Below are 25326 nucleotides of genomic sequence, written 5' to 3' on the forward strand. Positions count from 1 at the left end.
TGAAGGAAAGGTGACTTTTAAGTCTTGAATGAACAAACCATTGTTTTTATTAAAATATAGAGAAAAAGTCATCTGTTGGGAGAAGTTAAAAAGACTTGTTGTCAGTATAGTTTGATGAATCAGTTGTTAAAACAGACGGAGCAACTATTTAAAGAAATCAAACCAGTAGCAAGTTTGGTTTAATTTATTCCAACAGATGAACCATCTGTTGCAACATATCATTCATATTTTGCAATAATGCCTCATCGATTGAACAGATGGGTAATCTGTTGCATCAGATTGGTCATCTATTGATTCACTTAATTTTGTGTTACCCTTTTGTACAGATGGAGCAACTGTTTGAAAAAAATCAAACCAGTAGCAAGGCTGGTTTGATTTATTCCATTAGATGAACCATCTGTTGCACCATGTCATCCATCGATTGTAATAAATACCTCATTGGTTGAACAGATGGGTAATTTGTTGCATTAGATTGGTCATCTGTTGATTCACTCAATTTTGTGTTAATCTTTTGTAATGTTCTTTTTGTTCTTCTATTATTTGACATCAAATGTATTTCTCTTGTTTGTAGATAAAAGAAAGTGAAACTGGATCCACTTTTGCCTGACCAGCATTAAAGGCTAGAGTAAAGATGGGTTTAGAGGAATAAACTGCTTGTAGATGGAACCACTTTATATGTAGGAGGTATGTATTACTGATCAACCTATCATGAAAACACACACCCAGTATAATGATTTTATAAATGTTTGTTCTTTACCTATTAGGCATTAATCCTTCAAACAAGATATGACATTTTACAGTTAAGAGTGTTAGGTTCGAACTGGTAAGGCTGATGGACCAAGTAGGTGGTGTCGATACCCTATTATAATTTAATGACCATTTATGCTCATGTTTTGTGTCAAGTTTGAGGAAGGGTAAGTTTTTGGCGGCAGTGTAAATATCCAATAGTGATTGGACCAGTTTTAATGGCTCAATGGACTTCTTGAAAGGCCTCTAAAGCCTCGCACTACAGAAAACAATGATGGAACTAATAGAAATTCCCCTGGTCTAAATTTATATGGATGGGTTGCTGGAGGAGACTATTATACAGAAGTAGGTAGGTACTTGGGAGAATACTTGTACGGAAAGGGGGAGGTTGAGAAGGCCATATATCATTCCAGACCTTGTTTAAGAGAAAACACAGGGTAGGAAGGAAAGTGTAGGAAAATTGGCTAATGAAATTGACATGAAAAATGAAAAAACTGGATGAGCTACGAATGTGAAAGTGTATCCAAAAATGAAAATCCATCCGTTGTCGAAGAAAAAGAAGAATGGTCAAGAGGACTGGAGCTGGTCACTTTGCTAGATACTGCAACTAGTGAGCATGGCCTCAATGAAGACCCACAAAATGTAGGACCAGAACTCTAATGAAGCAGCGTCGCGAGCACGGAAGGTGGTAATATTGTTGGTCAAAATTAAAACCTAAACCAACTACTCTTGAATTAAAAATATGGGATCAAGCCAAGGTGGCAATTTCTCAAGTTAAACTTGCATTCCATGCCTCTTATTTATGGCTCTGGTCAGGTCAAAGGCAGTGGAAATAATAAGGCATGGGATTTCTGCCCAACTTTGGACCTTTTTATTTCTACTTCCATTAACCTGATCATAGCCATAAACAGAAGGCATGGCATGCAAGTTAGACTTCAGAAATTAACACCTTGGCTTGCCTTATTTTTAATTCAGGAGTTGTTGGTTCAGGTTTCATTTCTGACCGACAATCGTACCAATTTCCTGTGCTCGCGAAGTTTTTTCCTTAGAGTTCTGGTCCTGCACTTTGTGAGAGTCTTTATTGAGGCCACGCTCGCTAGCTACATTCTCAAGCAAAGTGTCCAACTCCAGTCCTATTGACCATTCTTCTTTTTCTTCAATGATTGACGGATTTTTATATTTGGATACACTTCCACATATGAAGCTCATCCAGTTTTTTCATTTCTCATGTCAATTTTATTGGCCAGATTCGCTTCCTTACTTGCTTTCCTTTATTTTCTCTTAAATAAGGTATGAGATGATATATGGCCTTCTCCACCTCCCCTTCCCATACAAGTATTCTCCCAAGCATCTTCTGTTGTATAAAAGTCTTCTCCATCAATCCATCTATATAAATTTAAACCAGGGGAATTTCTATTGGTTCCATCATTATTTGCTGCAATACGAGGCTTCAGAGGAATTTCAAGAAGTCTATTGCGCCGTTAAAACCGGTCCAATCACGATTGGATATCTACACTGCAGCTAAAAACTTAAACCATTTCCCCAAACCTGACATAAAAACATGAGCATAGACCGTCATTAAATTGTAACAGGGTATTGACACCACCGTCTTAGAAACCTTCAGCCTTATCAGTTAGCACCTATCAAACTAAACTGTACAATGAAGGATCTTGTTTGAAGGATCGGTGTCTAATCGGTAAAAAACTGCATTCACAAAATCATTAAACTTTATGTGTGTCTTTCACGGTAGTCTGATCAGTAACACATAACTCCCACACATGAAAGTGGATCCATTGCACGCACCTTATTCTTCCTACCCTATCAAGACATGTCAGACAGTTTTATTTATTCATTTGTACGTATGTGATGACTATTAAAAAAGAGGTGTAAAGATTTGTGACTTTTTATCTTAACATATTCAAAACAACCGATGAATCAAAATCTCCATCTATTATAACTGATGAATCAACAGTTGGAAGAAATAAAAATATCTCTTTTGACATATGGTCCATCTGTCGTAACAAATAATCCATATGTTGCAATAGATGGTAAATTTGTTGTGAAAGACCAGACATTGTTTATTCATCTGCACGCATGTGATGACTATTAAAAAAGAGGTGAAGAGTAGTGATTTTTTATCTAACACATTCAAAATAGCTGATGAACCAAATTTTTCATCTGCTGCAACTGATGAATCAGTTGTTAGAAGAAATCAAAACATCTCCTCCAACATATGATCCATCTGTTGCAACAAATAATTTATATATTGCAATAGATATTGCAACAGATAGTAAATCTGTTGCGACAGACCAAAAAGTTTTTATTCATCTGCACGCATGTTATGACTATCAAAAAAGAGGTAGTCGTGACTTGTTATCTAACACATTCAAAACAGCTGATGAATCGAATTCCCCATCTGTTGCAACGGATGAATTAGCTATTAAAAGAATATCAAAACATTTCCAAAAGATGGTCCATCTATCACAATAGATAATACATATATTGCAGTAGATGTCTCATTTATTTCACATACAAAACATCTATTACAACAGATGGTAAATCTATTTTGACAGATCATCTGTTACACATACAAACAATTTATTATAATAAATGATAAATCTGTTGTGATAGAGAGACGATCTATTGCAAAAGCTCAATAATAAAGGTTGTTATCAAGTCTTAAAACCATTTTGAAAAGGTCAGAAGTATTAATGTAAAAGAAAAAATTGTGACTTTTCACAGAAAATAAAATACCACCAGTTTGAATGTAATTAATACAATGGAGCTTAACAGTCGTGCCTTTTGGCCTGACACGTCCAGATTCAATCCTCTATAAATAGGTCCCTCCATAATCTTTATTCTACTAAACTTTATTTATTTCTTATATTATTTCTTTTTGTGTGACATCTTCAACCACTTCTCTTCAAAGAGCATATTCCTTTCTTATTGAGGTAAGTTTTTTTCCGAAATAAATCTACCAGTTGGTAGTATACGTTGAATTATATTTGAACTCTTTTTATTTATATTTGTCAATTCATGGTGTTCTAGATATGGCTAATAATCCTATTTGGGACATTGCTATTTTGCGTGACACATTGCAGGAACTTAAGAGGCAGGTTAATGACCTACAGAGGGAGTTGGTCGCCATGAGAGCGATGATGTTCAGAGAGATGCAGAGTCTGATGAGGGCCCTGTTGCTGTGAGTTGATTGGCCGGTTGTCACTAATGATGATGATGATAATATTAATAATTAGAATGTGTTTTTTCTTTTAGAATATGTATTTTATTTTTTCTATATCGGATCTATACCTAATGTATTTTATTTTTCATTTAATGAAAATTTTATTTTTAATTGACTTTGGCTTTTTAATTCTTATTCAATTTCATTCTGTCTATTTCTTCTAAACATACATGTTAATGTTAACATGTCGACGGATGGAGGTAAGGAGCAATTTTGAATCTAATAGCAATAGTAATTTTGGCTTTTGAGTTCTTTCTACAAATGGACTATGTGTTGGAACAGATTGGTCATCAGTTGGGTTTCTGTCAATAGATTATCCACCTGTTGTGATAGATTTATCATCTGTTGGAGAAAAACATTCTAGTTTGATGGAACTGTGTTGTGTTCTTCCAGCTAATGTCTATCTGTTGCCACAGATGGTTAATCTGTTGAGAATAATTGTGGTCTATTGTATTATTTAGTTCATGTTTTGCCTCTTTATATTGATGCATAAGTTATTAAAAAGATATTTTATATATAATAAATGATAACATTACGTTCACAACAATGGGTTAAATATATAAAAGTCCACAACAAACAACAACACAAGTCCAATTACAATGATCATGGTGGATTACGATTCGGGCATGTTCTTTTATAACCAACACGCTTACATACGAAGCACTTATTTCTTCTTGATGAAAATGATTTTTTGACTCCATGCCTCCTCTTATATGGCTTTTATCCCAGTTTGATAGTGCTTGGGTCAATATATGGAGGAGGTATTAATCTCCCCAAAATCTCTGCAGGAATAACCCAAGATTCTTCGGGAGGCACCGGAGTAATATGCCTACTATATGCCATTTCATATTCTTCCACCAAATTATATTGAGAGGAATGATTGTAAACTTTAGGTTTATATTTTGGACCGTATTGAGCTCAAAGTGTTGCCATGGCATGTGGACAGGGTATTTTGTCCAAGTCAAAAACTCTGTACGTACAAGATCTTGTTTGAAGATCGATCGTGGCAACATCACCATGACCGATGATACTGAATTTGTAATCTACTATTTTATGAGATAATGACCTATTCCCCAAACTGATGTTCGTTGATATTATTTTTTTGATTTCGAGAACAAATCGAGTTCTTTTTGGGCCCTTGAACTGTATATGCCTTTTGTTAAAAAATTGGCCATACTTCTTGTTTATTACTTCAAACATAGCCTTGATGGGAAATTCTCTTTCATCGCCAAGCAATGAATTCACCGATTCAGCTATGTTTGATGTCATAATATTGTACCTATACAAAAGAATCACTTAGTACGACATCTTACTAAACTTGTAAATCAAACAAGATAATAAATTCATAAGAATGTACCTATCTGCAGGACAGAATGCCTAGCTCTATCTCTCAAAAATGACACGTACGAGAAGTTCTACTACCTTGGGATTCACATCTGTTATTTGATTGAAATGGTCTAAAAATTCCTCTCTACTATATGCTTTAGCTGCTCTATAAAAAAGGCTCACGATCCTTTTGCTGTGATAGTTGGTTCGAATGTTCTCTCCAAGATGCCTGATGCAGCAACCAAAAATAAGTTGAAGTGAAGAAAATTGAACCCATCTTTAGAATACTTGGATGCCTATTCGAAATGAATCACAACTCTTCGGTATCTTCGACACAGCTTCGTAGTTGTTCAAAAAGATCCATAAAATGTATCACATTCCTTGTCCGCTACATAAAAAGTGGTAGGAAAGATGTGATTCTCAGCATCCTGCACCACCGCCGTTAGCAGAATTCCATTATACTTGCTTTTCAAGAAGGTACCATCGACGGTTATGCCTTTTCTTAAATGTCAAAAACCTTGAATCCAAGCACCATGGGATACAAAAAAGTACTTGAACCTTCTATTTTTATCAACATGCAATGTCGTCTTACTTCCGAGATTTGTGGACTCAATTATGTAACGGTAGGCCTCTAGGACTGCATACCCATGCTCGTGTGTCCCTTTAACCAAGTCCTTAGTAATCCCCATAGTCGTATATATCTTTCAATAACTGACCAGAACACCCAATTTCGTAAGGATTTGATTGTCCATAACCCTTGTTGAAGGACCTTTACTATCGGGGAAACTACTACTGAAATATTCACTGAGGACCTTTGTCGTAGCGTGAGGATTTTGGCCTGAGATGTTCTATGAACCACATGTGTGATGATTTTCATGTTTATGAATAATGAATCTATCAGAACTTGCATACTTCACCACTCTCAACCACCACTTACAGTTCAGATTAGCACATTTGAAGCAAAAGACACCGCTCAAATTAATCACCTCCTTTATTTTGAATTTTTTTTCAAGCAAGATATAACAAAGTGGTAGATAGTTCATTCTTGTCCTTGAATGACATTCCAATTAAAAAGTTGGTCCCGTCGTCTTGAAGATTTCCAAACTGTATCGATTGAGAATAACTACCCATCGTATTGGTCTCATCAATGGGTGTTGGTGTTTGATCATCATCTAAAATATTCATGTCTAGATCATCCAACCTATCATCAAAGATGTCTTGCTCTTCTTCTTCTTCTATGTTCTGGTTCTCATTCTCTCTCATTTTTTCAACCACGTACACCCTTAACACCATCCTAGATAAATCACTAAGATAAGCACGTAACCGAGCCTGATCGATTATCTTGAAAGGTAGTACCCTATGATTTCAAAGGATCTATACATGTATCAATGACGAGTTCTTCTGATTGATAATTCAGTCCACAATAACTAATGATTAAGTTTACAAAATCATCATACGAAATATTACTTTGGACTGTCATAGCTATCATCTCTAACATTTTACCTTTGTTCCACGCCATACATTTCAATTGCTCTTCTCATTCCATTGACCATGAAAACCCACCCCTATTGTTATTGATCCCTCCATTAGTGGTACCTAAATAAAGTCATTTGTTAAAAAAAGTTAATAGTGATTTCATAGTGCCATAAATAAATCCCAACAGATGTGTAATCAGTCGCAATAGATTAAATACCTTTTGATACAAGTCAAATGGTTGTCTTAGCTTTTGATGACATCATTCAAAGTCACTACGTGAAGAATCAAGCTTTGGTCGCATGGAAGGCATGGGATCATACTTGGAGGGGGTCGTCTTGAGCATGCCATTAAACAAACCTGAGTGTAGAATATTGCTTGGAGCCTTGAAGAGTTGAGGACTCTCGGGTTTGGGCCATACTTAGTGGTTCACGGTTTTGGTTCCCTTTATTAAGGGTATTTTGGTCATTTAGACTTATCTAAATGACACTCTATGGCCGCCCCACTTCATTAAGGGCATTGGAGTCATTTTGTCTTTCTTTTGTAATATATTATACATAGTCTCTTTTAGGTCTTTTCTCTTTAGTGTGATGAAAATATGAGATATGAAAAATCCTCTCTCTTGAGGGTAGACCATCTTAGTGTTTTTCTTAGTTAGGGCTTGGATTAGCCATTGTAGTTTACGGCTTAGAAAAGTCAATATTGTTCTTTGCTTGGAAACGGTGGATCTTAAGGTGAGTTGATTCTCTTGGCGGTCACCGTAAGAGTGTGGCGTTGTTGTTATATTCATTAGGGGTTTTTGAGTTTAATATACTCTTTAGTTCCTAATCTTTGTAATAATCTATATCTCACTATCTATCTTTACCTTTCTTGCAATTGTGTTAGAATTTGTACCTTATAATCATTTGTTCTTGTTGAATTTGAATCTTGTGTCCATCTTGTTCTTGCTGTATTGTTGTTGTTTTGGTGTTAAAACACCTTGTAAACTCGTGATACTTGTGTCGTTGTTGTTGGCCAAAACTAGCACTCAAAGGGGTCCTCAGGTTGCTCTCAATTTGTGGACTATTTTGTGTAGTTTTTGTGACTTCCGTGGTGTTTCTTGTATCATTTAGTATCAGATCATGGCTTGATCTTGTTCCCATAAGATCAATCTTGGGCTCGTAAACTTGAAAATAAAAAAAGTGTGTAAGAAAACTGAAAAATCAAAAAGAAGCAAATCTGTCCATTTTTGTGTCTTGGCCGAAATTGTGTCGTTGTAGTTGTCTTGGCCGAGTTTGAGTCTAGATCTAGGTGTATTTTTACTTGTTTTGTTGTTTTTTGTGTTAGATTCTTTCTTTACTAACTCCATTGATTCAAGATCCAAGTTGAGCTTGAACGATTCTTGTTGGTATTGTTGTTGTGGTTCCATACTTGAATATTGTTAGTGTATTTTGGTGTTGTTGTTGTTGTGGATTGAAATTTGAAGGTGTGGTTTGAACTCGTGTTGTTGGTATTTTGTTATGGGTTTTAAGTCTGAAAAAGGTGTTGTCTGTTCTTGGAGCTCAACGTGAGACTTGGTATTCAAACTTCATTGGATGTTCTTGTTGTTCTAGACCAATATTCATGTATAGTTGCAAGAAGACTCTTTAATAGTATTGTTTGATCCAAACCCAAGTAGTGGAAAGAGAATCCCTTATGTTTATCTTGAAACTAGTCCCCAATAATCTACCAAAAGGGAAGGGAGACAAAAGATCTACCAAAAAAACTAGTTACGAAAAGAAAGAAAGACCACTTTTGTAGGTGTTCAAAAGAGGAAAAGTTCACCTACCCCTCAAAAAGGTGTCTTGCCTAAAAGGTGTAAGACAAGTCAAACCTTTTTGAAAGGTGAAAAGGGCTCCAATCTTGTTGTTGTCTTCTCCAAGGGCGGTTAAACCACTTCAAGAACCAAAATTTCAAAGTTGGGAAAAATAAGAACCTTTCAAAAACTGTAACCAATCCTAGATTGCCACATACCAAAACTTTTGGCTCAAAATCTTGGTTCTTCGTTTCTTGTTGTTGATTCTTAGTTTTATTTTGTTGATTCTTATACTAATTGGCAACTAGTAAATACCTACTAAGTTGTAAATTAGTTTTTGAATACGTTTCTTTGTGTTAGCATTATTTTTGTGCTTTTATTATTTTTGAATCGTAGTATTTCTTTGTTCAAGTTTGTAAGTAGTTTTTGTTTTGTGTCTTGAGTCGATCAAACAAGAATCTATTCCGGCTGCCAAGTAGAATTGCCATCCTATTGACTACCGGAGTACAAGCAACTTTCAATATTCACTGGTCCAATTATGAGGACCACAAAAGTGAGTGTATACGAGTGTTGGTAAGAAAGCTTTACTACTAATCTTGTTTGTTCATTTTGTAGATACAAAGGTGATATGAGGGGAACATGTCTTCAATAGATGGGGATTATTGTGACTACAACATGGGAGACTATGATTGTAGTGAGGGGTTTTATGGCTACAAAGTTGAGGGAGATTGCAGAGGCTATGAAAATAACCATGATCAAAACTTGGGCAAATTTAAGAGTTATGGTTTTGAGGGAGAAAATGAGGTGAATGAAGTGCCTAGTACTTATGGTGAATTTAGAGATGATGTAGAACCTAGTGATGGATCTTATGATGATGTTGGGGCATGTGAGGGGTCTTACACTTCTCACACTGAACCTAGATTTGGTGTTAGGTATAACCCTTTCATTCGCAAAGCTTATGAGAACTATGATGAGAGTGCACGTGAGGAGTGCGAATATTCATATTCTCCACCTTTTAGTACTTCTTATCAAGGTCGATATAGTGTGAATAGTTATACTAGCTCTAGTGGAGGTTGTCCAACGAGAAGAAGTGGGTATACATCTTAAAAACCAAAGGGTACTCATGTGCCTTACAATGTTGATCCGAGAAGGAGTGTACACTTCGAAAAGGTGACCATTTGTGGGATACCAGGCTGCCTCATTGTGTTAAATGATAGGTACTATAGAAACTACATCATTCCATCCATGATTGATTACTTGGGGTTGTTTCACGAGCCTTTACTTGTTCCATACTTCTTGGATGGGTTTAAGGTTACCGAGAGGTTCAAAGTTGTCTTCTCCCAATTTGAATACCATGAGAAGGTTTGGTATGATATTTTTCCCTTTACATACAGTTGTTATGCTTAGGTGTCAATTGGTTTCCATAACATAAGGTGTGGTATGATATTCTTCCCTTGACATAAAGTCGTGTATGCTTAGGTGTCGATTGGTTTGCACAACATAAAGTTCTAAATATGCAAAATTGGCTAAATATTATAAGAGACTGATAGGGAAATCACCTCGTGACGTACATTCTTCCCGGGCCGCAAAGAGAAGTATTCACCTACTCCAATCTGAATAATGATGAGAGACAAAAGATTGAGAGGAGTAAGGGTGTGCAAGGTGGTAATCCGTGAGTGGAAAAAGAAGAGGTTTTGTGGAGCAAAGTGAGGGCATTGCCACCAAACCAAGCTAACATTGTTTGTCCTTCTATTTCTAAGGACACTTGTGTAGATATCGGCATGGAAAGTGAAGGAGAACAATGCCAAAGTAAAGTTGTTGCCCAAGCTTGTGGAGGACCTTCACAACATGGCAAAAGAGAATCGACTCAAGGACTTCAAGGTAAAATAGCTAACTCTTACACTTTTGTGCATGTGAATGATAATTGTGTGGCTAGTAGGCCATTGAGTGTGAGTAGTAGCTTACTTACTTATGAGACCAATGATTCTTTTACTTTTGTTGATGATGTACATGTTGTGAGTGTGGATACACTAGTTGATCCTATTGATGACAAAATTGACTCTTCTTGTAATATCTATTTATGTCCACCTAGTGTTAAAGCCTATATGTTGAACGGGAGTACGTCGTCTTGTGTAATTGGTATTGATCAATATATTTGTGAAAATTTTCCACCACTTGAGTATAAGTGTGATATGCTTAACCGAACTCAAGTGAGTGAAGTATTGGAAAAAATTGGTCAACAAAAGGGGCATGAACCCGAGCGTTATTCTTGGGACAATCTTGATCTTGAAACCACTTTGAAACTTGATATTAATCTCTTAGAGAGTGAGGAACTTGGTTGTTCCAAATCTGCCCGTGGGTTGGATCATGCACTCTTTAGGTATAATGTCTTGTTTGAAGATGATATAAACACTCTTAATAAGCCTAGTGGTGAAAAAGATGGTATAGCTTACCTCGGTGGCTATAGCCTATATGTTAACCCACTATGGTGTGACAATATTCCTCCTAAAGATGGAAATTTCTTCTTGTAAGATGAGACTACTCTTAAAGGTAAGGAATACGTAGTCTTGGAAGTTAATCCTGCTTCTACTTTGTGTGACTTTATTGTTGAGAGTACTCATGGTGATGATTGGGAAACTAGTAGTGAGTACACACATGAGGGGACCTTAGTAGAAGTCGACTTGAGTGATACTTTTCTCTACTCTTGATTTGCTTTGGATGATATGTATGCTATTGTAGAGAATATGTCATTTAGTTTGGGTGGAGACCACGGGAAAAGAGAGCGTTGTCTATACCCGTGTCTATGGCTACTCTTCCCGTTTGATCCCGGTGCCAAATATAGAAATGGTGATGTTGGTGAACCTAACCTGTTGCTTGGACTATATGACAAGCAAAGTGTCACTCTTGGTGAATCTCACAACCAAATTCTTTGTACATCCTTCATTGAGTTTTTAATATTTTATTTAAAGGATCCTTGGTTATACTTCAAGTATGTGCCGCCTTGGTGTGATGATGTTTATTATTGTGCTAACCCTAACCCTCATGCCATGAGGATGTTGTGCTTGTTTATCCTTTCTCTAGTTTTACAAGGTACGGATTTAAGGTCAAATTCTTTTCAAGAAGGGGATGATGATACAAGTCAAATAGTCGCCTTAGCTTTTGATGACATCATTCAAAGTCACTATGTGAAGAATCAAGTTTTGGTCTCATAGGGGGCACGGGATCATACTTGGAGGGGTCGTTTTGAGCATGCCATTAAACAAATCCGAGTGTGGAATATTGTTTGTAGCCTTGAAGACATGAGGACTCTCGGGTTTGGGCCATACTTAGTGGTTCACGGTTTTGGTTCCCTTTATTGAGGGGATTTTGGTCATTTAGACTTATCTAAATGATACTCTATGGTCGCCCCACCCCATTAAGGGCATTGGATTCATTTTGTCCTTCTTTTGTAATATACTATACATAGTCTCTTTTAGGTCTTTTCTCTTTAGTTGTTTAATGATAAAAATATGAGATATGGAAAATCCTCTCTCTTGAGAGTAGACCATCTTAGTGTAGTTCTTAGTTAGGGCTTGGATTTGCCATTGTATTTTAGGGCTTGGAAAAGTCAATATTGTTCTTTGCTTGAAAATGATGGATCTTGAGGTGAGTTGATTCCCTTGGCCGTCACCATAAGAGTGTGTTGTTGTTATTACATTCATTAGGGGTTTTGAGTTTATTATACTCTTTAGTTCCTAATCTTTGTAATAATCTATGTCTCACTATCTATCTTTACCTTTCTTGCAATTGTGTTGCAATTTGTTGCAACATGTCACTCATGTCACTTACCTGTTGGAACATGTCACTCATAAGTTGCAATATCTCACTCATGTCACTTACCTATTGCAACAGACGACGATCTGTTGGAATCGAGGTTAGGTTATATCGTAATAGGTTACTAATATGTTGCAATAGATATTTACCGTCTATTGGAATGAGTTCAGGTACTGTTGCAACAGGTTAATAATCTGTTGCAACAGATATTTACACTATTGCAACAGACAACACGTTTGTTAGAATCGAGTTCAAGTTCTGTTGCAACAGGTTACTAATCTGTTGCAACAGATTTTTATCATGTTGCACCAGATAACTGATCTGTTGCAATAGATGGGTCATATATTGCAACAGATGACCCATCCGTTTGATTCATGTTACGGCACTATAGAACCATAAACATAAATCCAACATATGAGTCTTCCTTTGAAATAGATCTGTTTAAACAGATGGCTCTTATGTTGCATTCATGTTCGCGTGCTATCTATTGTTGAAAAAACAGCACAATAGCAGTTACCCAGATGACGAATTCAACTAAAAATCATAATTTGACTTACCAAAGTCTCTTATGAAGTAATGCCAAAGTGGAAAGTGATGTATGAAATAAAATTTGACCTAAGAAATTGATCAAATAGCAACAGCAGCGGTAACAACAACAACAATGGTCAACAAGAAGAAGATGAAGATGATAATGAAGTAGAAGATGATGATAGTGAAGCAGGAGATGATGAATAAAACAGCAACAACAATGAACAACAAAAATCGCTAAAAGAGAGAGAACAACGATGGATGAGAAGAGAGAGAAAAACATCTTTTTTTCCTTCGTTTTCTGTTATATTAGGTAAATATTTGGATCAAAGTGTAAATTTAAAAACTTTTGGAATATTCTCAAACTTACCAAACTTTCTTAATCTATAATAAAGTAATTGTCACCTCCACTCAATAATTAAGACTTGTGTCACATACACCTCATTTTAAAACTTTTTTGTCACCTACAGCTCAAAGCCCCTGGTAGTCTCTCCCTTTTATTGCATCTTGGTTGCTTTACTGTTACAAACTTACAAGGACAAATTAATTAAGAGTGACAAAAAAATTTTAAAATAAAAAAATAGTGACAAGTCTTAAATATTGAGTAGAAGTGACAATTTTAAGATTAGTATTAATGATACTAATTTTAAAACCTTCAAATTTTATTATTCACACAAAAATTTCTACACAATATTTACACAAAAATCCCTACACCATCACATCATTCCTCCTCCTCACTCTTTTTGCCGCCGCCACCTCCTATTCCTCCACTATCACTATCACTACCATTGTCACCTCTTCCAGATTCACCATTATTTTCTCCCTCTACATAACTATCACCTATTTTTCTTCTTTCTCTTCCATAACTGTTGCTATCAACACTGCAACAAATGTCATCTTCTCATTCGGCATCACCACCAGCACCACCACTTTCTTTTTTATCATAAATATTACTTTTTCGTGGATTCCTCCTCTAACTACATCTTTTTTTCAGAAATTAAGTATCAAAGTTGTTGTAACAACTATCGAAGTTGCTGCAGCCACTTTGATAATTGCTGTAATACAACAACTAATAGTAGTTGTTGCAGTAATTACCGTAACTATTGTAGCAACTATAATAGTTGCTGAAACAACTCTCATAGTTGCTGAATTTGCTGAATTATTTCTTCATTCATTTTTAAAAGAAATCAAAAAATTTCTTTTCAAACTTCTCAAAAAAAAATAAAAAAATAGTTCATGAAGATTAAAAAAGAAAAAATAACGAAATAATAAGAGAAAGAAAAAGAAGAGGAGAAGATGAAAGAAGATAAAAATCTAGAGAGAGAGAGAAAAATAAGAAGAACATGGGGATAAAGAACAAAAAAAGAAAGATTAAAAGATAAGAAAATAGGTGAAATTCTAAAATTTCAAATTTAGAGTTGGAGGATTTTTGAAAAATTTAAAGAGTTTAAAAATTATATTTTATACCCTAATTTACTTTAATCATTAATTAAAAAAAAATTAACTTATGTCATCAATTTTAATTTTAAAACTTATTTGTCACTCCCACTTAATTTTCTCAACTTACAAGCTTATCCTATACATTGAAAATAAAAACAAACAAAAAAATGTGAAAAAAGAATCAATAAAAATAAAAAATAAAAAAGTAGGCTATGGGCTCCTCTGCTTCCTAAACCCATTGCTTATCCCTGGTTTTACAAAGTCTCTATTTCCATCTCAGGTAATGCATATTTCTTGTATTCAATGATTTACTTGGCTGCCGTTCATCAATATTTGACAATTCTTTTATCTTTACCACATTAGCTGGTTAATTTGTGGTTTAATCAGGATCTAGGGTTTCAAATTTTTGATATTTAGTTCTGATTTTTGTCCCTTTTACAATTTTTTTTAACAAAGGCAAACAACATAAATCGCGACAGTTTGGAGCTTATTTAGAGAAAATCCCAACATTTTGTATAATTATTGAAAATCTCAATTTTGTGTCTCGAGATACATAATTAACTTCCGATACATTCAAGAAGATGCATTTTTTCCTTTATAAAAATACATAATTAGCTCTTGATAAATTTTTTCGATTTTGGGTCTGTTGAGATACATAATACATTCTGTGATGATGCATTTTTTCTTTGTAAAAATATATAATTAGCTTTAGATATATTTTTTCTGATTTTGGGTCTGCAGGGATAAATAATTAGCTTTCAATATATACAATGAAGATACATAATTAGTTGGAATTTTCGTAATTACTTTTTAAGGGTGAAATATGTGTAAATATGATAAGTTAAGGCGTATGTTTATGTTATTTTTCCTAAAAAAAAAAAATAAGGCAATCTGCTATAGAATATGCTCAAGACCTTTTTACCTTTTTTCAATATTGTCGATGGTTTAAGGTTTCTTGTATCTCCAATATTTACCATTCTGATTCATGTTAGTCAAAACAGACCATTTTTGTTTCTCCTACCACTAGTTTGAAGTAGTCATCTTACCTATTACTGTTCTAGGAATAGGAAAAAGCAGGAATACTCTACATGAAAAAAAGCATATGACCAATTGCTTATATAGTTCAAATTTCAAAAGTTTCTTAAACATTATGTATGTATCCAACTATTTGATGCTTAAATTTGTTAATATTTGGCTGAAATTCCTGTAATGTCTTCCTTCTTCATGATTTTTAAAGTGGAAGTAGCGGTTTGGCATTTTGAAGTTATTTACTGGCTATTTCAACGGTATTTATACATCGTCGATTAGCTCTGTGTGCTTCTTTCCCCTTGAATGTACTCTTTTTTTCAGCTCATGATTAAGATTTGTTCATACTTAGCTCACTTTGCTTGTGTTCCCCTAATTAGCAATTTACAGAGCTAAAGTCGACTGATTTGTTTTCTTAGAAATTAACAACAATTAGCTCTGGATGGTTCTGGTGTAGAATGAACTCACATACGTGAGTTTCTCATGGCTAATCTCAAGACTAGAGAATGGATGGCGGTAGCCATAGATTGACAACCTGTGTAAGCATAATCAAATTTTAGTATATCGTCATTGTAACGATGTGTTGGGACATGTTCTTCTTGGGACACGCTCCCTAATTTCTTTTAAAGGATAAATTATTAAGTAATGACTTGTGATAGGACTAAATAGAGCGCAATGGATACATTTTTTATGGCATGGGAATGAGACATAATTATTATTGTTATAGTTGTGTTGTAGGATACTAGGATGGATATGATAAATGATATAATTTGCGGTCTGAAAATTCTTAACTCCTTTCAGATCTTAAAAAAGAAGCTAAATTCAGACTTATGTGCATTCTCAGTACCTCCTTCGCCTTGTTGCTATTTTGTATTCAATAAAAATGCCAAATGTTCCTATAAAACTGAGTATTTGAAGAATGCACATGATTTAAGTAGAACATATACCCAAATGAGCATCCATAGTCAGCATATGTACTCAATGGCTTCTTGAAAGGGGATACACCTAATGAATATGTTAGCATATTGATAACGAGTGTCTGAATTGTGTCACTTTGTTTGGATTCAGTTTTTTTACTTATTAGTTGGAAATAAATAGTAGAATGTTGTCGTCGCTCGCCTAGATTAAGTTTCTTGTCACTCAAATTGGTCGGACAAGGTCTTTTCTCTAGCCTTCTCAGCCTTTGTCTTGTGGATATTTTTCATCTGCACACGCTTGTTCTTGAAGACATTACCCTTCACCTTCATATACATGTCATGATGCATGTGTTTGTCAATCTTCTTTGATTCCCTGTACTTGTGAAGCAAACACCAGAGAACTCCATTCTCCTCATCCAAAGCCACCTTGGTAGGCAGTCTAGCCTTCTTGGTACCTTTGGGCTTACCATATCCAGTGTGATGGCCTTTCCTCTTGGTTTCCTTCATTCTGCGAGAACGAGATCTCGAGTGAATTTTGGTTGGTTTCCTGATGATGAAATCATCCTTCACCAATTTTCTGATGTTCTGAGGAGAATTGGCCATGGAGATTTTGTTTCCTTCATTAAGATCAAGCCAAACTCTGCCTCTTCCACACTTGAGAACGCTGGCAGCCAGACGCTTTTGGAACTTCAATGACACCATTTTTTCGATTTCATGAAACTGCTAAACTTCATTGTGTTTCTTATTTCTATGTGAAGGAACTTCTTTTTGAAGATAAATTTTTGAATAGGAAGGAACTGTCGTCTTGAAATCAGTTCATTTACAATATGTTTGTTAAGTTCCACTTCGAGTGTATATCTTTATGAACTGTCGTCTTGAGAGGCTAGCGTTGGATGGTTTTAGGCGGGGTAGGGGTAGGCCGAAGAAGTACTGAGGTGAGGTGATTAGGCGGGACATGGAACAGTTACAGCTCACCGAGGACATGACCCTAGATAGGAAGGAAGGTCTGGAAGACGCGAATTACGGCAGAGGATTAGGGCCAGTTTGGGTCGCTAGTGTAGGGAATTACTTAGTGGGGGTTTTATTCCTGTTATGATTCCGTATTCCGTGTTCCATGTTTTATTTCGAATCTGTGTGCTTTCCTCTGTTTTATATTCCTTATGGGTGCCGTATTTATGTTATGTAATCTGCTTCTGTGCTTTACTAAGTGTTTGTGTGGTATCTCGTGCCTTGAGCCGGGGGTCTTTCGGAAACAGCCTTTCTACTTCATCAGAGGTAGAGGTATGGACTTCGTACATCTTACCCCCCCAGACCCCACTAGGTGGGAATACACTGGGTTTGTTGTTGTTGTTGATGTTAAGTTCCACTTCGAGTGTATATCTTTATGAACACGTTTGTTTGAGTCACGTGCTGGGTGTTTTTTTCTCTTTGGTTCATAAGTTGTGATTGTGAAAATCCTTTTTGCACACTGCTAAAACAAGATTCTACTACCTGTCCCTCTTCAAAAGACTAAAGAAAGAAAGGTACTAACCTTTTTAGTTTATCTTGATTTGTCTAGGTAGCCCTTTTTGCCATTTTTATTTTCTCCCCTTAGTGTCAGTTTATTCATTTTGTGTTCTCACTGAAATTAAACACCCCCACCACACCCCATCCCGCTTTTTTCTTTGCAAAAAAATCAGAAATGTAACCCCTTTTACTGAAATCAAAGTCTTTCCTGTTGATCTTGCAGGCAAAAGATGTCGGCGGTGGCTCGACTTTGCTACTCTTCACTTCCTGGTCACTATCAGAATCAATTTCGTCACTTTTCTGGTGCCAAACCCATATTTACAGAGAATATTTGTGCCAAAAATCTAAACTTTAACCCTTTAAGAACCAGGCATAAGTGGGGTTCGGATTTGCTTATCAATTACCAAATTCCATGTGCCAGTGGCAGTGATGGAGGAAGCATTGGAATGGGACGGGGCAGTGGAGGTGGTGATAGTGGTCATGGGAGGGATTGGAGTGGTGGTGGCGAAGATTCAGATGATTCCTGGGATAGTTTTGGTCCAATTGGTGCTTTTGTCAATGGCTGGAGATCTAGGGTTGCTGCAGATCCACAGTTCCCTTTTAAGGTTCTTATGGAGGAATTGGTTGGTGTGACCTCCGCTGTCATTGGAGACATGGCATCTCGTCCTAACTTTGGCCTCAATGAATTGGATTTTGTGTTTTCCACACTTGTTGTTGGTTCCATTTTGAATTTTGTGTTGATGTATATATTGGCACCAACATCAGCTATTTCTAATCGAGCCCTGCCTTCCATTTTCGCCAGTTGCCCACCAAGCCACATGTTTGAGCCTGGTGCTTACAGTTTATTGAGTCGGGTTGGGACATTGGTTTACAAAGGAACCCTGTTTGCTGCAGTTGGATTTGCTGCTGGACTTGTTGGAACTGCAATTTCAAATGGTTTAATCAAGATGAGGAAGAAGATGGATCCTAATTTTGAGACGCCAAATAAGCCTCCTCCAACACTTCTGAATGCTGTAACTTGGGCAACTCATATGGGTGTCAGCAGTAATTTAAGATACCAAACACTTAACGGCATTGAGTTCTTGCTTGATAAAGCTCTTCCTTCTGTGGTTTTTAAAACGTCCGTTGTGGTTTTGAGATGCTTGAATAATGTCCTCGGCGGAATGTCATTTGTCATGTTGGCAAGGCTTACTGGTTCTCAGAGTGTAGATAAAGGGGAGGTAGTTACTGTGGAAGAAAAGGCAGAGAAAGAGAGGTTGCTGAATCAGAGTGACAACATACAAACTGTTGATTCTGTTTCGAAAAAGTGAATTGGGATTTGTGTTTATCATGATATGTCTACCCCATTCAGTTATCCCACCTCTTACTATGAATTACTATCATCATAAATAGAAGTGATTTAGTTTCTCTGACTTCATCTACTTTAGGGTGTAGGGAGTTTTGAGTTTGTATTTTATTTTCAGAGATGAGACAACAGTTATTAGTTGATATTGATGATCATGTCCGTTTGTATGTCTCATGCTTACAACTGACATTATGCCCAAATCATGTAAAAGTAGTAGCCCTGTTTTTTTTTTTTTTTTTTAAATAAAGGACAGCCCGGTACACTAAAACTCCTGCTATGCGCAGGATCCGGGGAATGGCCCCAGCAGAAGAGTGTATTGTATGTAATCTTACCTCGCATTTCTGTCAGGGGTTGTTTTCAAGAATTGAACCCGTGACTCCTTGTCACATGGCAGCAATTTTTTCAGTTACTCCAAGCTCCCTTCAAAATAGCACTGTTTTCTGGTCAGAATTTCTTTTATTCAGTCTTTGCCTTGCTGCTAAAACTCCTAAATATAGCATATATTACCCCCAGAAGGATGCGCATGAAAAACAAAAAATCCTTAAAAATGAACTAGTTGTTATAAAATATATTATATTTATGTGAATGTCCGTTTTTGATATAAATCCTCTACTACTCTTTAACCTGATATTAACTCCCACATTTTCATAATCTCCCCTCGTAACCTTTATGATTAATGTTATGTTTATGACAATCTTTATGTAACACTATAAATAGAGTTATAAGAATTCATATTGTATGCACTTAAGAAATTCTTTATACTTGAAAGAATAAGAAAACTCTCTTCTATTGTCTCCCATTATTGTTCTTGCTATCTACATTTCTTGTCCATATTCTGTTAGTACCTCAAAAGGGATTCACATAATATTATATTTAGTATGCAAAGGAACCAAAAAGCATATATTACTGGAAGTATATGGTGTTCACAGAAACCCTTGAATGGAAGAAGGTACATACATTTTCTATTGCTCCCTTCTCGGGTATATTACACTTCTATTTTTGTGATGTGTTTTAAGAAAGCTCCAAACCATTTTGTAAAATATGTATATTTATAATTACTTTGATGTGTTTTTACCAAAATTTTTGGATAAAACTTTTGAAACGTGAATATGGCATGTCAAGCCATAAGAAGTACTACATACAGTTGATAAATTCTTTATACGGTGATAAACACGAGGATCCGATATAAAATATCAGAAGTGGACTTTGTGTAGGGAGGACCAACGGAGTGGGGCTGGTTGAGCTTAACCCGCAATAATTTTAGGGAAAAGGATAATGTGTAACACTTTTGAAAACAAATATTCCCCCGTTTAAAAAAGAATTACCTACTTTGACAAGAAGAGTTTTGAATCTTGTGGCCTTAAATTAAAGTTGTGTCAAATGTATCAAAATGCCCTTTAATCTTGTTGTTCTAAACATGCCATGTGAAAAGTTGAAATTAAAGTATTGCCAAAAAAGAAAAGGGGTCATTTTTTTAAAACGGACTAAAAAGTAAAGTATGCCATTCTTTTTGAAACGGAGGGAGTAGCTCAAGTTTGACATTTTTTCAAAAAGTAGTCAGTCGGCTATACTATTTTCACTTTATAGTCATTTACTAATTTAGGTCATTTTGATCCATGTAGTTCAGATACAGTCCATATACAATACTGATACAGTTTTCAACTTGGGTCGTTCGTCCCTTCTAAAAATATTTCAGTTTTTTTTTTGCTATAAATTTTTTAACTGAAAAAATATTCAGCTTTATTTTAATTGTTTAGAAATAATAATTAAATATAATTATATAAAAACGGTATAATTGTTATATAGAATATGTATCTGTATAAAATATATGTGGAAAAATTGTATAGTTCTGTTAAATATGTATATGTATAAAATATATAAATAAAGTGTATAAAAATTATATAATTGTTATATAAAATGTGTAGAAAAACGTACAATTATTGTATAAATTGTGTATCAAAATTGTATAATTTCCGTATAGAATATTTATATGTATAAGATGTGTATAGAAGACGCGTAGAAACGGTATAGAACAAGCCAACAAATTGAAATAACTAGAAATTGGAATTTAAATTTTATGGCTATTTTCGTGAAAATAATTTAATTTGAAGTGTCGTTTCCGTAATTTAATTTTACGGATGTAGTGGTATGGACTGCGTGCATTCTACCCTCTCCAGACCCCACTATGTGGGAATATACTAGGTTTGTTGTTGTTTCTATCCTTTCCCCAAAATTTTAAGCTGCCCCGTATAACAACATTTTTTCATTTTTAACCTACTCTGCCCTACCCGTATAAACCCAACCCACATATCAATTTTTTGTAACAGTTTCTTAAAAACAAAGCAACATATTTTGTAAGGAACAATGTTTGCTAATGCCACTTGGATGATTAATCTGATTGCTTTATTAAAGCACTTTCATATATATATGTATATACTAGGTGGTAAAATTCGCGCCAGCGCGGGCCCAATATTGCATATGAGTTGATCTCAGTAGGAGATAGTATATTTTTGCACGATAAATAAATTGAAGAGCTAGGAGTTTGATGTTTATGTTGAGGCTCGTCTTTTCCAGGGAAAAAGTAATCAGTTGTTTCCAGAGTGGTTGTATGTTTTAATTGGATTTTCAAAATTGACAGACTTTAAGATGATTGACAAAGCTTTGCTTGATCAGAACATTACTACCACAGTGCATGGGGACACTATATAATATGCTTCTCCCACAGAACCTTCATTTCACTATATATAGGCAACGCAACCAGTAAAATGCTGTGGAATTGGAGGTCGTGGTACTTCATTGTATACAGATTAAGCAACTTTGCAAAGCAAGACCTGTAGTTGTAAAGGAAACCAATTCTCAAAAATAGAAAAGAAACTACATAAATACTCTATATGATCCAAATTTCTTAGGAGGTAAAATGCATTTAAATGGTAAAATGGCTAGCCAGAGAATAAAATTTCACTTGGGCACCTTCCGAATCGTCCATGAGGTGCGTGCACCTAAACCACCCATAATTTCTCCCTCTGGCATATATCCCAAAGCAGCTTACAGATGGCTATTTTGTTCCACAGATGCACATTTAACATGTTTAAGATCCCAGCTACCTTAGGAGTACGCATCTTATCTCGTGCTATCAATGATTTCCTTGTAATTTCTGCGGACCCTGACCAAAGAAACCTCTTACATATCATTTCAATGAAGTCAACAATTTTCTTTGACAGAATGAATAGTTAGGCCCAAAACGTTTGAATTGAAAATAATAACTATACAATGATTTTATGAAAGTGTAAACAGCTGCACTATACATTAATATTTAATATTATTATGCACAAACTTAAACGTATAAATTGTTACTTACTTCTTCGCAAGAAATAGCTCATTCGAGCTTCCTATAGTCCACATTTATGTAACGTGACTCCTCTATATTTTAAACTTGGTCTAGCAAAACACAATGATTTGACGTCTAAGTATGTGCAGGAAGTCTTTTTTTGAAGAATTTGGCATACGAAAGTCAGGTTCCCAGGCATGTGCAGCTTAACCGTCTTAAAATCACTTATGAGTTATATGGGTTGAGTGTAAGCCCGTGAAGTAGAACGAACTGGAGAAACTATAAGAATAGGGGATTCCTGTGTACCTGTCGCTCTATATAATACATATGTACACCCCTCAAATATATGGACACCAAGGTCATTTGTAAGAAAAATCTCACTACCCCATCTTAGATTTTCAAGAAAAAAAACTGTAGCATGACGAAATCACAGAAAACACTAAATTTTCTATCCAGCAAATTGGTATTGTCAAGCGGAAAAAAACATACACAACACAAAACCATCAAGAGGAATAGGAGAAAGGTAAGTCACTTATGATAGTTCCATGAAGTACTGCGGACAAAAGGGGCATGTTTGAGATTTGAAGCTGCTCTTTGAGAAATAAATAAACGTGACCAACAATATGATCATCCGATTTTCACCCAGTGAAAAGATGTGTTTGGTGACGTACAGTGCAGTATATCTCCTAAAATAAGGTAAGAGAAGAAAAAGAATTGATGATTATGAACTGAAACATCCATGATCCATGTTTGGCTAGGCCAGTCGGGTAGGTACTTACCTTTTGGTGAAGCGTTGAGGAATAGGACCACGCCATGGGTTAACATGGAGAGAGAAATAAAAAGTGGTACAAAGAGTAGCAGTTCAGAACAAGTCTTGGCGAAAGAGATAAGCCAATTGCTTATTAACACAAGAGAGAGTTTCCCAGTCAGATACAGGGACCCAAAATTATGAGAGCTGTCAAACAGATATATGCTCAACAGTCGGCCAATCTACATATTTGCTTTAGATCATCATGATAATCACTGATGTTGAAATTGATGTCTGTATCAAGTCTTCTAAATCAGCAGCATGGGCAGTGTCAAATCCCCCTATATAAGACTCACAATACAAGTCCAAAAATGTCTAAATTAAGCTTTTACAGTTAGAAGAAGAACTTTTAAATCAACAGATAAGATAAGTAGATAATAAGCATATTTTTGTTTACCCAAACAAACTTGTTTTCTGTAATCCCTGCATAATAATTTCTGTGGCTGGGATCCCTCATTGTTGCTCTTGAAATATATGCCAAAAAAAGTTGACGGCAAATTTGGCTTGTATCAACACATGAATGATTATGTCATTAGTTCGAAGGATTAAATTCATGCATATTAACAAATACTTCTCTTTACTCAAATGCATAAAACATTACAACGCTTTGATTTAATGGTCAGGTAGGAGAGATTGGGGGTTTAATCATGTAAACCCAAATGTAATACAATTATCAGAGCTGATATTATAGTGTGAGGAGACCATTTCAGAATGTCTCTACTACATACAAGAATTTGCATCAGAACCGATCACTACCTTCTGGGGAAAACAATAATCAGCAGGAAAGCAAAACATAGAACGCACTGCATAAACGTCCTAAATATGACCACCTACCATGTGAAAATCTACACCAAGATCGAAGCCTGTAAAAAATGCAAGTATGCTTTGGAATTATAGTTTTGACAACAAATTTAGTTGATAGAGACGTTATATCTGGAGGAAGCATCTGGTCACATATCCCAAAACCTTCACGGGAAAGGAACAGGACAACGGTATGCAATAGTCTTCTCAGTTCTAGTTAATCCTGTAGAATTTCTTAGTCCAGTTTCCAACTAATTCAAAGTTATCTTCAGTTTTTCCAATATCCAGTACTATTGGTGGTGCAGTCGAGGTTTGTAAGTTAACTTCTGAAGGCAGATCTAGTACTGTAGTTATGGGTTCGATAGAAACCAATCATTTAGGGTAGAATGGTGTATTTATGTTAAAAAAATTCACGTAAAAGACTGGTCAATGCAGTAAGTTCCTACTATGCGTAGGTGCACGAAGGGATGGATCACAAGATTTTATTTATATGCAGCTTTATAAGGTTATTTCACAGTTCGATATGTATAAATAAACTATTTACAACCGAAAAAGAAAAGAGAATTGTGATTTAAAAGCCATAAGGTAAGAATTCTGATTCCACCCCCCTACTCTTTATCAAGAAAAACTTAAATGTTGCCTTTTTTCCTTTATTTTCAAAGAAGATGAATTCAAATCAAAAAGCGTAAAGTAAGAAATCAAAATTGAGAATACAAACAGAAATCAAAAGATTAGGTCAAGATGAAATTGTAAAATCGAAATGGTAAGCTGAAGATGTCATGTTCAAGTAATCATAAATTGAAAAAGATGCATATGCTTCTAGAATGCATTCGTTGCGTTGAGCTTATCGAGATTATAGAATAAGCAATAGTAATGAATAATTTCATTCAAGATTGTAAGGAATTACCTTATTGATCTCTTGGATACGTTATCTTTCTGTAGGATCATCATGTGGAATTCGTGATAATTTAATCATGCAAATTATCATCTAAAAAGATAGCGTGAATATATTTATAACAAATCTTTTTGAATGATTTCATGGTACACAATATTATAAGTCGATTGATCATCATCATTGTCTGAAGTAGGTGGCTTGATCAATATTGTTATATAGTTGGAACTCTTTGCTCTCGATAAAGAAACATATAATTGACCGTGAGAGAAAACTGGTTCACGTAAATAAATACCAACATAATCTAATGTTTGTCCTTATGCTTTATTTATTGTCATAGCAAAACACAAGTGTATTGGAA

At 35.4% G+C, this 25326-nt stretch overlaps 2 protein-coding genes across 3 annotated transcripts; one reads left to right on the top strand and one right to left on the bottom strand.

The window, feature by feature from the left end:
* Window positions 1–14467: 14467 nt before the first annotated feature.
* Window positions 14468–19336, top strand: LOC107863252 (protein RETICULATA-RELATED 3, chloroplastic). 2 transcript variants are annotated; one of them, XM_016709086.2, is made up of 2 exons: window positions 14468–14622; window positions 18015–19336. In XM_016709086.2, the coding sequence occupies exon 2, from the start codon at window positions 18022–18024 to the stop codon at window positions 19099–19101; it is 1080 nt and encodes a 359-aa protein (XP_016564572.2). In that variant the 5' UTR covers window positions 14468–14622; window positions 18015–18021; the 3' UTR covers window positions 19102–19336. The 2 variants fall into 2 exon arrangements, with proteins under 2 accessions (XP_016564572.2, XP_047265321.1); XM_047409365.1 differs by lacking the exon at window positions 14468–14622 and adding an exon at window positions 14632–15907.
* On the bottom strand, window positions 16505–16987 carry LOC107863254 (60S ribosomal protein L19-1-like). The gene has a single exon (XM_047408652.1). It carries the CDS (start codon window positions 16985–16987, stop codon window positions 16505–16507), a length of 483 nt encoding a protein of 160 aa, XP_047264608.1.
* Window positions 19337–25326: the final 5990 nt, after the last annotated feature.

The sequence above is a fragment of the Capsicum annuum genome, chromosome 3 (assembly GCF_002878395.1).
Source record: "Capsicum annuum cultivar UCD-10X-F1 chromosome 3, UCD10Xv1.1, whole genome shotgun sequence".
In the NCBI taxonomy this organism is placed as follows: domain Eukaryota; kingdom Viridiplantae; phylum Streptophyta; class Magnoliopsida; order Solanales; family Solanaceae; genus Capsicum; species Capsicum annuum.